The 14,182-nt window shown below is 32.9% G+C and overlaps 1 protein-coding gene across 1 annotated transcript in view; it reads left to right on the top strand.

The window, feature by feature from the left end:
• Positions 1 to 14,182, top strand: part of LOC143238285 (zwei Ig domain protein zig-8-like) — an 86,590-nt gene that overhangs the window by 59,506 nt on the left and 12,902 nt on the right. Inside the window, exon 2 of the mRNA XM_076478378.1 lies at positions 5,804 to 6,018. Within this exon, the coding sequence (XP_076334493.1) occupies positions 5,804 to 6,018 (215 nt within the window). The remainder of the gene's footprint in view (positions 1 to 5,803; positions 6,019 to 14,182) is intronic.

Below are 14,182 nucleotides of genomic sequence, written 5' to 3'. Positions count from 1 at the left end.
TATATATATATATACACACACACACACACACTCACATACACACACGAAAGGTTTTTTGTTTATTTTAAATCTGTATAAAATTGCTATTGAGCGTTATTGAGACATACATATATATCTAAAGCTTAATATATATATATAATATACGGACCCGGCATGGCCATGTATTTAGGGCGCTCGACTCGTTATCTGAGGGTCGTGGGTTCGAGTCCCCATCACAACCAAACATGCTCGCCCTTCCAGTCATGAGGGCGTTATAATGTGAAGGTCAATCCTACTATTCGTTGGTAAAATTTGCCCAAGAGTCGACGGTGGGTGGTGATGGCTAGCTACCTTTCCTCTAGTCTCACACTGCTAAACTATGGACGGCTAGCACAGATAGCCCTCTCGTAGCTTTGCGCGAAATTCAAAAACAAAAACAAAACATCAAAAACAAACAACTATAACATGTATATATATATATACATAATAAATGTAAAAAAAATATATAGTTGTATAGACACCTACAAGCTCAGTATCTTCCAAATGTTAATAAATACGCTTTGAAAGTTTGCATACCCAAAGTTATATATATATATATATATTATTAAACTAAAATATTTAAGATATACACATTAATACTATCACGTTAAAATGTTCAAGATGTTTACGTAGATGTTTAACAAGACGGTTCTCATCTTGTATATGCAAATAAATTTAGCTAAAAGTACTCAAGAAGTTTCTGTAGACATTATCAAGTTAAACGTACTCAAGCAGTTTAAAAAAGTACTGCAAGACTCAAATGCTATTTTTTTACAGAGATATTGTAAGGCTTAGAATGCCATAATTGCAGTACTGTAAGGCTTAAAATGCTAAAAAATATTTTATAGAGATACTGTGAGGCTTAGAATGCCAAAAACGTTTATTGAGATGCTGTAAGGCTTAGAATGATAAAAACTCTTAATGAGATACTGTGAGGTTTAATATGTTAAAACCTTTTATTGAGATACTGCAACATTTAGAATGTTTACGTTACATAATGTATAAGATTTCTATATATTTTTACGTTGTCTCAGACAATATTAATTTTGTTATACTATTGATCTTTCTTCGACGGTTTTACCATTTTAAAACTTGCATTGTCGCAATAGAAGTTATCATTCTAAGCCTTACATCATCTCAATAAAAGTGTTTGGCATCCTAATCTCTATAGTATCTTTGTAAAAGTTTTATAGAGATAAGGTTTAGAATACCAAAACTTTTATTGCGATACTGTAAGGCTTAGAATACTAAAAAAAAAAACTTTACAGAAATGCTGTAAAGCTTAGGATGCCAAACACTTTTATTTAGATGCTGTAAGGCTTAGAATGTTTGAGTCACGTATCGTATAATGTTTCTATATATTTTTTCACGTTGTCTCAGACAATATTAATTTTTCCACTACTAACTTTTATTCAACGATAACAATAGCCAGACAGTTTTAAGGATGTTTTTGAAATGCCATCTTTGTGAAACATGTCCACAAATATTCACGTGAATTTGAGAAAAGTGTATTTCTAAAATAATTTCTTTGACATTTTGAGACTTCAGAAAGAATTATCGTTATTTATTATGAAGTATCATATTGCTTACAATGTCTCCCTGTAATTACGGTTATTTTAATTCTTCATTTGTTAATTAAAGACGCGAGATATACTTTTCTTAAATATGTTCATGTAATGAATAATTAATATTTTCTCCCATGATGTCCAAAATATTTGTGTATTTAAGACAACTTATACACATTTCAATGTCTTTAAAATCTAGTCTACCGAGGTCCTGTCTAAACCTTTGTATTTATTTATAATTCAGTAAACTGACAATTTGTATAAATAGTGATTTAGTGATTTTACTGACTCTCGTTTTTGTCCAACGAAAACAGTGAGGTCGTTTTATTACATTATACTGTTTAATACGTATTTCACATTAATCTTAACAGACTAGTATAAATGAAAACATATTATTTTCTTTTTTTCTATGACCTCAGTGCTTATTTTATATTTAATTTAATTTACGAATTTTTTCGAAGATTACGAAATGTTCGGAGCTCCATCCGTGGTTTTAATTTCATACAACCTGAGCATATCTTTAAGATCTTTCATGCAAGTGGCAAATAGGAGATTAAAGCAGAAAAAGAATTTCAAATTACGTTTATTTTCTTACACCTTTTCTATATATTCTCTTCAAGTGTCAGTTTTTAACAAATATTGTCATTACTGGATCTTTTTTTTATTTTTTAAAGCAAATGTCATTATCCGAAGCATAGACAAGAAGACGACTTTAAAGATATTTTTTTTACAATACTTATTAACTATTTAAAGTACAAATCGTAATAAAAGAGCGAGTGATATTTGTCATAAGAATCACTCAAGCTGTAAAAATGATGTTTCACATTCTTATTAATTTGACCTTATCAGAATGTGAAATGAAGTCTGTAACCAAAGTAATTTTCATCGCAAATATTAGGCCTATTGTATTATAATGTTTTTGTCGGTTGTCGGCATTTAGACTCTAACAAATGTAAGTAACCTAGAAATTTAAACGTAAGCCAGTATTGACCTCTTTACCTTTGCCCTTAAATGTAGTTTTAGTTTCGTTTTCTATAACTAGTCTTGAGAACGAAACATGCAGGTGGTTTTATTTGGATATCTTAATAGTGTTATTAATCTGTCCCGATTTGGATTTGTTGTTGTTAATTCACCTGCAAAAACAATCGATCTGTTAATCACGTGACCATCAACCTACGTCGTTTTTATCACGCTAGACTTACTTGGATATTGATTTCTGGTAATTATGTTAATTACAACTAACTGTGCAGTAAACGGAAATTCAGCAATGTTGACCAAGTTCTTTCATTGGGATGTAGCGGAGAAAAATATTGTGGAACCGATAGTTCTCTGTGTGTGTATAAAACTTATCCTGCTTTACTGATGTGCTCGGCATGGCTAGGTAGTTAAGACACTGGACTCATAATCTGAGGGTTATTGGTTCGAGTCTCCGTCGCACCAAACTTGCTCTCCTTTCAGCCGTGGAAGCGTTATAATGTGACGGTCAGTCCCACTATTCGCTGGTAAAAGAGCAGCCCAAGAGTTGGCTGTGAGTGGTGATGACTAGTTGCCTTTTCTCTAGTCTTACACTGCTAAATTAGGGATGGCTAGCGAAGATAGCCCTCGAGTAGCTTTGCGCGAAATTAAAAAACAACAACGAACAAACAAAGCTTTACTGTATACTTATATTTATTGAGCAAGAAACTCCTAAAAATTGAGAGAAATGCCACTAAAACTAGTAACAAAACATATTTAGTTTGATTAGAAATCATGCATTTGAGAAGTACTTCGTTATTTGTTCAGAATTATTGTTTCGTCATTGAACACGTTTTGCTTCGATCGGCTATTTTTGAATCTTTATTGTTTAAAACACCACTAACGTTTCGCACTTGTCACGTAGAATCTGGAGAACGAATGAGTAAATTTTTATTTCCCCAAACGAAATTCCGGTATGTCTTAAATGTAACAAATGAGTCATCTGTAAGTAGTTAAAATGGAAAATACTACCGACTACTGGCATTAAGACACTAAATAGATGTATGTATGTGAATTTTACATCGAAGTTGTGTCTTATTATTATTATCACAGAATTAATGTGGATGTGTGTGCCTTTAGTGTCAGGCAACATAGTTGTAGAAACAACATTTTCATTTTAGAAAGTAAATACTCTTTAGAATCATGTGTAGTTGAAAATAAAAAATTTATTTTGAGGTAGGAACCGCGTTTTGTAAATACCACCGTCAATAGAAAAAAAAAAAGCGTTGTCTTAAGGTTTAAAGTGCCACACTGTGACGTAGAAAAACGACAACCTAGCTTTGAGGTTGTGAGCGCTATTATGGAGATAGCTATGTCTAGAAAAGTAGCTTATTTCCAAGCAATAAACCTCAAAGTAGAAACTGTCGAGTTTCAAGCAATGTCCAAGAAAGATGTTGTAAGATACTATTATGGAACTGTTGTACCTAGAAATCTATTACTTTAAAGTAGAAAAGGTTATTGTGAAGTCTCGTAAAAAGACGTAATTTCAAATAGAAAGTGCATTAGAAAGGTTGTTTTGTCTGCAAAAGTTTAATGAAAAACACAAGAAAAACATATACTACGACACAGGCAGTCGTGTAGTTTCCTTTAATCAAATACTTTCGAAATAGTTATAGACTCGTCTTTTCTTGCTATTTCAACAGCCGTGTGTCGTTTTCTAGTTTCGTTAAACAAAGTTTTGACTAAAAAAGAAAACGTGGTGCCGTGCCGATAAAGAAATAAATCGAATAACCTCAATATGAACAAAAACTGTATTTATTAATAATAATTGTCGACAGCTTGTTTTACTAGATTGAGTGAAGTTTGAAAGAGAGCACACGTGTTCTTCTTTACTAGTGTAGGTAACTAGGCAACTAAACGTCAGTTATGTTCATTGGAAAACATTCTATAGTGTGTCATATCACACTGATCAGGCACGGTTGCCAATAAAACAGATTTATATAGTTGGACACCTTGAAAAGTGACAAATTTTTGTATTTATTTTAATGGTTCAAGTAACTTGCTTCCCATTGCTATTGTTATCAAAAATAATTAGTTCAATTTTTTCGTAGTCGTTTTAAACCTAAAAATAATTTTACAAATGTTTCTTAAGCCAATGTTTAAATTCCACGAAGTTTCCAACTGAGACATGTTTCATTTGATGTGTAAAAACATCACATTAATGATAAATTCCAAGTAAGATAACGGTATAGAACAAGACTGAAAAGTAACTTATGAATTATTCAAGTCAACTCTATATAAAAAAATTAAGAAATTTGACAATGATAATAAGTAAGATAAGTTTAGTTGTTGAGACCAATAGCAATGAAATATTTTGAAAATTATTACGTTGTGTTAAAGTGTTGTATTAGCTAATAGAAAACACAAAAAAATCATAACCACTTGTTAAAAATGTTTCATAGGAATCCAGTTAGATCGGCTTTGAACGAAATCAAATTTTAGTTAGGTAAGACTTGAAGACGTCGTAAAACTAAACGCCAAGATTATAACTTGAACTGATATCTTGGTGACATGGTTTTATCACAGCTTGTTCTGCCAAATGCAGCAACATATTGAAACCGTGCGTTTTCGTTATTATATTAGCCTTGCGAATTCATATAGCGTTATATAAAACATGTCTGGTTTGTTCTGGTGACAGTTTACATGGGATTTGTGTTATAAGATAATATATTGATAGATGGGAAACGTGTGTATTGTTATTTGGTGGCTTTAACCCCACCTGTCTTGATTGATTTCGCCAGACAATATATTTTGTCTCACACGAGCGTTAGTATAAAAATATATTGATCAAATCATATGGTTTCCGCAAATAACTCACATATTGTAAGAAGTCTGTGTGTCTCTGTCATTACATCTAGTTTTATTTATGGCGTGTACACAACGTGTACACATTTATAGGGTTAATACATGTGTTATAGCGCTTCGACGTGTTTTTTTTTATATTTTCTCTACCCTAATTCTTCGACATACAGACGTATTAATAAGGCGAGCATGAAACGACCAGGACAAAAGAACAAAAGTCCACTAATCTACAATTACGCCTCAATCGTTTCATTAGCACTAAAAATAAAAAAAAGGAAGAAAGAAGACCTCATAATTTCGATTATAAAAATAGATAAAAATACAGTAACGCTACGAAAAAAAGTCGTGCGCTACTATTTAATGTGATAATCAAAATAAATCATCTGCTTTTGTCCTATTCTCAGCCCCAGATCCTCTTGAAGATGAGCTCTTCCAACAAGATTTCAACTGGCAGTTACGAAGGAAACGGATGATGTCGCCATCTAACAACAGTAATTATTGGTTGCTTGTCCAGTCCACTTCTCCATCCTTTGATCCCAGTCCATCGAAGAACATCACTACGCAGATAGGTCAGACTGTCTATTTACATTGTATGGTCAATAATCTCGGTGATAAGACGGTAAGTATTCGTGAACATTTAGTTAGTGTTTTCAAACACCCTTTGTAGTTATAACATAGTTCTACAAGTAGCTTGGTAATGTTTATGTAATTTGACACACGTTAAACTAAATTCTTTGAGAATAGTTTCAACACTGTCTTCCACTGAAATTTAATCCACTCAATATGAATATTCAGTTTTACTTTCGATTAGTTTGCTCAATGTTTTCAGATCCACTGTGACTTCTTAACATATTGTACTTAAGTGCATAGAACTTTCCTTAATTAAAAAAAATGTATTTATGTTGTTTACTCAAGTTTCTGGAAAAACAATGATGTTTCAGCTTGTTTTAATATGTCTTGTTCGTATTCACAAAACCAAAAACCACCGAGACATTGAAATCGTTTAATATCTTTTACATGACTTCATACAAACACCAAAACGAAAAACACGGCAGTGATTTCGGTCTAAACTGAATCATTCAAAACATGTTTAGGGTCATACAGAACCATGTATGTACAGATAATTATTTTATCTTCGTTACGCTTATGATTTAAAATTACATGAATATCCGAAAATGAAAATGAATAACTAAATAAATAATATATATGTAGTAATAGCAAAACCTATACCCATGTACATATAAAACCAGCGGCCATCAGACAGATATCGAATAAAAAACAACAGACGACTGGTTTAGAAGTCGCTTCATTCCAAACAATGTGTTTTCTTATAACAAATCCACATTGGGCTATTTGCTGAGCCCATAGAGAAGACTCGAATCACTGATTTTAGCGTTTTAAATCCGTAGACTTACCGCTATACTAGCGGTGGGCATTCCAAACAAACAACGTGTTAGTAACATAAACAGAGATGGGGAACTCTATAACGTTTATATACAGTTTGACAGAGTCACTTAAACTTTATTATGTTCAAAAATCACACAACTTCAGGGGATTGGAAGTAGCACTTGTTTTCCAATTGTTTTACAATGACTGTAAACAACTCCCATGTAGTTTTATAAAAACCGTCACGACTTAAATAATAGTTTATAAACTTATACACAAACCAATGTAACTATACATATATATAAGCAAATGCACACCAATTCTGATGTCAGAATGTAATTTTTAACGTGTTTTAATGTTTCAGAACTGTCAGGACTTTTATTATCTCGTTTACGTATCGTCTTACAGTAATTTATGTACTCAATATGTGTTTCCATTCACATTCATATAGTTACAAATACCGTGACACATATTTTCTATTTTATTACGGTCTTTCACTAATTAATAGATTCTCGACAATTTGTTGGACTACACTTCTTAATTACGGTTATCACGGCTTTATTATATCGTTTCTCTACAATCTTACAATAATTAATAGATTTTTTATCAGAGTTTGCTCAGTTTGTTTTTACTCAATTTCTTAGATCTTTTACAACTTGATTTTACTCAGTTATAGATTCATTGCTACTTTTTCCTGCTCGCATTAGCGTGCCTTTACATAAATTCGTAGAACGACAGCTATTCTAACGGTATACAATCTACAAACAAGTTCAATATTGATTATTTCATAGTAACTAATGTTAGACATTAGTTCTATTAGGACAGTTAGGAAAGTATACATTATTATTGTAAAGGCAGTGCATAAATACCAGAATCTATCCATCATTTATTATAAAAAACTCCCCAGTATTTTGTCTTTACACGTTTATTCTTTGTGTATTGATTCATTGAGACACGTGGTTTTCAGATGTTCCGTTGAATATATGAATAATCCGTTAGAAAGCAATCAGTTCTCTTTAAGCCCTTTATTAGTTTTGCATACAAATGTTGTCGGCAAAAACAAATGTTTCGCCTAAGTGTTCAAATATGTTCTTTAGCTAGACAGATGCAATATAAAAATGTAGAGGTATAAAAGATTCTTACTTAAGTACTTTTTAATGAATTTAGCGTAGTATAAATTGCTTTAAAGATACAGTGTTACATAGACTTTAATACGTAGCGTTGTGTGGGCTTGTACAAGTATATAACGTAATACACAGTTACTGAGGGGCGTAACGTTGTATAGATTGGTTTAAAGATACAGTGTTACATAGACTTTATTACGTAGCGTTGTGTGGGCTTGCACAAGTATATAACGTAATACACAGTTACTGAGGGGCGTAACGTTGTATAGATTGGTTTAAAGATCTGTATCTTTATAGAGACTTTATCTGTATGTTATAGAGTTTATATATATTGTATATTGTATGTTATAGACTTTATCTTTATCTGTATGTTATAGAGACTGATTAATGGACGTAGCTTTGTATAGACTTGTTAAAGAACAGAGCATTATATATAGTTACCAACAGAGGTAGGATTCTATAGATTTATTAGCGGATATAGTGTGATACAGAGTTAATAATCGGTGTAGTGTTGTGTGTACTTGTTAAAGAATATAGCGTTACACACAGTTGGTAACGGATGTAGCGTCTTATACATTTCTTAAATGGTGCAGTATTATACATGGATACTAACAGAGGTAGGATTGTATGGACTTATTAAAGGATACAGTTTCATACAAAGTTATTAACAGGTGTAATGTTGTATGTAATTGTTAAAGGATAAAACATTATACAAAGTTCATTGATAGACTGTTTAGACAGAGTACTCATGACGAAACTTTAAAGATTGGACGGCAACTGTTTGTTGTGGAGACACAAGTGCAGAGGACAAGGTTTCGAATGTCTTCCTCAACACTATATAGTGTTGTACAGATCTAAATGACACATATTCCTGTAAACTTAATGGATGTATAAATTTATTGCTAAATCCAACTTGTATATCATTTTTCTTGGTTTTGTTTTATTTGCTAATGTGTTTAATGATATCCATCATTGTTACTGTGATAAGTACAGGTTAAATGATACAGCTATTTCACAGTTTGTGGTGATTCTTTTTAAGATGTTGGACTAATGTATAAACTTAGTTTATTGGCAGCTAAAAAAACATGAGTTATTATGCACGTGGCTAACCACACGAGCAACCACTACATTGTTTCAGCATCTTTATATTGTAAGCTCACTTGCGCACTAGGATTTGACCAGTTTGGCTACATAACATAAAATATCCCAGTGGCTGAAAAATTGTATTCTGGACAGATGCAAGTTGAAAGAGAAAACGAACGAAGAAGTAGCAATAGATATGAATTTATTTACGTCAGTTGGAACCTGACTGAAAAGAAGAGTTTGTAGCAAATTCAAGCAACTTTACGTAAAGAAAACAAAAACGTTTGTCTCAAACTAAAATCACTTAATGTGTTACGGTATTTTAGTACAATAAATGTTTGTCTGTTGTTGTTTTTTTTAATTTCGCACAAAGCTACTTGAGGGCTATCTGTGCTAGCCGTCCCTAATTTAGCAGTGTAAGACTAGAGGGAATGCAGCTAGTCATCACCACCCACCGCCAACTCTTGGGCTACTTTTTTACCAACGAATAGTGGGATTTACCGTCAAATTATAACGCTTCCACGGCTGAAAGAGTGAGCATGTTTGGCGCGACGGGGATGCGAACTCGCGACCCACAGATTACGAGTCGCACGCCTTAACACGCTTGGCCACGCCGGGTCAGTACAATAAATGTTGTACTTGTGTACTTCACACCAAACTTTGATATTCGTTTATGTTTTTGCTACTCTGCGTTTCTTTCAGACTTGTGGATGGCTACGCAAATACTGAATGTACAGCAGACTATCCTGGTTCATTTTGATTGAAACATTTAAACGTTTTTTGTTTTGTTTTTTACAGAAATTCCAAACACAAATTTTGTGTCGTTATTTCCCTGTTTTGATAATTTCCTCACCGTTTTCTTGTTTAAAATCAAACAACTGACATCTACAAACAACACCAAAGTCCTATAAATCGAGAAGTGTTATCAGAAAGATAAAAACATCTCAGAGTACTTCAGGAATCCTGAAACAAGTAAACAAATTGATATTAATTGACGAGGACCTAAGGTCGTTCCTATTACCGCAGATATTCAACGGTGGTATAGCTCATTGCGTTACAACACATATTAGGTTACAACTCAGTCACGAGAACTTTGAAATGCTACAGGATGAGCTCGTAAACAAAGCTGAGGTCTGTCACAGAAACCGGAAGAAGAAATCTCAAACTCGATTTCATTTGGGCGAGTCTTATGCTTTTTCGGTTAGTTCTAACAGAATGATCTGACAAATCACTTGTCGGCCGTCTGTTAATTCACGCACACAAAGAGGAACACATGGTAGCCGCTCATGGCTGATCTGAGCTCTGAATGATCGAAGCCTAGTGGCGGTGCTTTTAGGAGAGCTGCATGCCTTAATGCATCGCTGAAGAACAGATTAGCCAATGTGTTTGCTTTTAATTTAGTTCTTATGGGCAAATTCTTGTAAACAGTATCTGTAATTAGTAGTGTTTTTCATTTTTTGTACGTCCATTCATAGTAGAATAGAGCTATTTAAAATATTACTATTGAAATATTTCTATGTTGGAGAGAAATTTTTTTTCATAAATGTTTAAAATCGGGAGATAATAATTATATAATAATAATATAATATAATATAATAATTATATATATATATTTTTTCTTTCTGTGTCATTTTCATTATCGTAAACACAGTCGCTTTATCCTTTACTGGTAAAACATTAATAGTTTTACCTATTATACTTGTGATTTTAGTATTCAGACACAAAGAGTAGTTAGGCAACGAAAGATGCAAACCAGCCTCAGGGTTGGTTTATAATTTGATACGAAAAATCAACTCGTAATTCCTGAAGCTTATAACGAAATATGATAAGCCAATTTACAAATCATTTTTGATGAGAAATCAAATTAAAATATTAAAAAAAAAATTGAAATGAAAGGAGAGAAATCAACCTACACACCATTCACGAAAGCAACAACGAAACACGAGAAACCAGTTCAAACGTTGTTCCTGAAACTGGCAACGAGACCATTTCTTGTGTGATATTGTAACATAAGATACTAGAAGCGATGTTGTTCTTGTGTGATATTGTAACATAAGATACTAGAAGCAATGTTGTTCTTGTGTGATATTGTAACATAAGATACTAGAAGCAATGTTGTTCTTGTGTGATACTGTAACATAACATACTAGCATCGACCTTATTCTAATGTGATATTGTAACATAACATACTGGCATCGACCTTATTCTAATGTGATACTGTAACATAACATACTAGCATCGACCTTATCCTAATGTGATACTGCAACATAACATACTAGCATCGACCTTATTCTAATGTGATACTGTAACATAACATACTAGCAGCGACTTATTCTTGTGTGATACTGTAACATAACATACTAGCAGCGACTTTATTCTTGTGTGATACTGTAACATAAGATACTAGCATCGACCTTATTCTTCTGTGATACTGTAACATAACATTCTAGCAGCGACTTATTCTTGTGTGATACTGTAACATAAGATACTAGCATCGACCTTATTCTTGTGTGATACTGTAACATAAGATACTAGCATCGACCTTATTCTAATGTGATACTGTAACATAACATACTAGCATTGACCTTATTCTAATGTGATACTGTAACATAACATACTAGCAGCGACTTATTCTTGTGTGATACTGTAACATAAGATACCAGCATCGACCTTATTCTTGTGTGATACTGTAACGTAAGATACTAGCTCGTCGTTATTCTCGTGTGAGAATGGGAAAATGCCCATTTAAGCATATACATAGTTTCGATGTTATAACATAGTACACTATAATAACGTTGTCTATTCATATTAATTTTAACAGCATAGTAAAACTTAATTTACATTTTGCATTTATTATATTTTATTTTAGTGTGAACGTCATCAAATATCTAAAAGCCTATTTTATAAATAGATTTGCCATTACATATACTTTTTATAGAGGTGTATCATATTTTGTCTGCCTATGTTTTATTTCCGTGGAAGGGGCCCATGGGTTCTTGAAGAGATCACTTGTTTTGACTACTTGTACAGTAGATTGTTGTACGTCAGTCAGTCAGTAAACACTAAAGTAACATTATGTAAATGACGCTCAAAGTTGCAATTTGTAATCTCATGACGTAAGTAAAACTTGCGCATTTGAGGCCAAGGTACTTTATAAGAGTCACAGTCAAATACCATTACAGGTCACACAAAAATAACTCAATAGTTGGAGATGTGTGCAATTGACTATTTCTCATCTCTCTAGCCAATTTGGTCGAAATCTGGGTCGTATATGCTCAAATAAAGTTTCCATAGTCTAGCGAAATGTTTTTGAATGAAGCAAATTTTGTTTTTAACATTAAAAAGACTATAAGGATAAGGAAACTTCCAGTTAAATAATTCAAAATAACCTTGTAAATTCTAAGAAAATATATAGATTGAATATATTTTGAAAACGATCTTCTGGGTCGTATGAAGAATTCTGTTGAAATACAAAAATAAATGAAGACGGACTAGAATGTAGTTCTCAGCTTCTTGCACATTGTGTACAGACTGATTTATTGTTTATACACACGTTTTAAAATACAACATTTATTAAAAAGCCCCTTGTAAAGGTATATTAACATGAAAAATATAAATTTCTCACTGGAAAAGTACTTAGAAATATCTTAAAATGGAGAAAATTCTGTTTTTGTACGAGAAATAACAGTATATTCTTCATGGTCTCAAGTAGCTAGGCTAACGTAGTCGTCCGACTGGAAAAGCTAAGGAAAATCTATTTCCATAAACCCAGTAATTACTGGCTATAAACCGATTTAAAACCTTTAAAACGGCCAATACAGCTTTAGCGTAGTTTCTAATATGAATTATTTTGTTGTAGTAACACAGTAAGGATATTCCTTGTCTGAAAAACAAAAACAAAAACACGAAATACCTAAACTGACTCATTGAAGTGTACAGCTCTGATTTCACAGTATTTGGAGAAGAACACTGGAAATGTCCTCTTGGTAATTTATATGGTTTCTTATGATAATCTTTACAAACAAAAACAAATTAAAATCTTTCTTGGAAACTCTTCTTTAAATAAACTCTCGTCGTCCCAAGTTCTTGTTTGTTATTGGCGGTAGAGAGAGCCAGTTAGGAGTAGATTTGGTTACACAGACAGTGATATGTCGCTTGACGATGTGACTGTTTCTAAGTGTGATGAATCCACGACGATTAATGTCTCAAAAATGTAAATAAATTAAAAGGATACCTCATCCAGTTAAAAGGTAAGCTTATTTTTTAGTGTAAATGTAAGGTAGTTTGTTTCTTGTCCACGACCATAGTTGGTCCTTGAAAGTAACCATCTGACTTTTACTGTGGTCAGGCAAACAACTTACGATTAACCTTCACCAACAGAACTGAGTATTTTCTTTGGTAAAGATATTCCTGTGCCATTTCTGTACATTGACAAAGTATAGGCTACAATATCTACCACATTATCCTCTTATTTACTAGCTTCGTGCACCTCAGGCCACCCATGACAGCACTAGCGTATCAAGTGTTCCTTCTACAGCAATCTCCTTGGTTCTACGGAAAGCAGGATTTTGCATTAATGTTATAATTGTAGAAAAATATCTTTGGGCTGGAGAGTACTACGCATTAATTAGAGGGCTTCTTCGGTCCATATTGCTTATTTCGGACTATAAGGTTTCTAAAGTTTGTATATTCCATTGGCACAACGGCATGAAAGTTTAAAAGTTTGTGTTCTGAAAACCAACACCATAGCACTTTCTCTTCTTCATGCTTGGTTTCTATGGTAATTTGACAGATGCAAAGCAAAAACCTTAATTACTGGAGATTCATGAATATTGTCAATCAGTATATGAATTGTACAATGCTTTCAAGCCAACCTTATGGGCACCAGATTTCGCAGAGATATTCAAATTTTGTTTATATTTGGGTGCAAGATGGCTACTCTGTTAGAACTCTAAATTGTGGAACTTGCGAACCTGGTTCAAATTTGTGCGATAAAATAAAATATTTTCCAAACTTTAAGCTGTAGCTGCGTTAAAGAGGTGATAGTCAGTTGCTTATCTGGACAGGGTATGGTAGAGTATGGCTCACTATCTGCCTTTCTCCAGATCAGTATTTCAAAACTATGAATTACAGCAGATAACCTTGTTAACTTTGCCATAAATAGAAATAGAAATCACTTATATTAACCAA

Source organism: Tachypleus tridentatus, chromosome 13 (genome assembly GCF_004210375.1).
Source record: "Tachypleus tridentatus isolate NWPU-2018 chromosome 13, ASM421037v1, whole genome shotgun sequence".
Lineage (NCBI taxonomy): Eukaryota > Metazoa > Arthropoda > Merostomata > Xiphosura > Limulidae > Tachypleus > Tachypleus tridentatus.
This window is presented reverse-complemented; position numbering and strand designations above follow the sequence as displayed.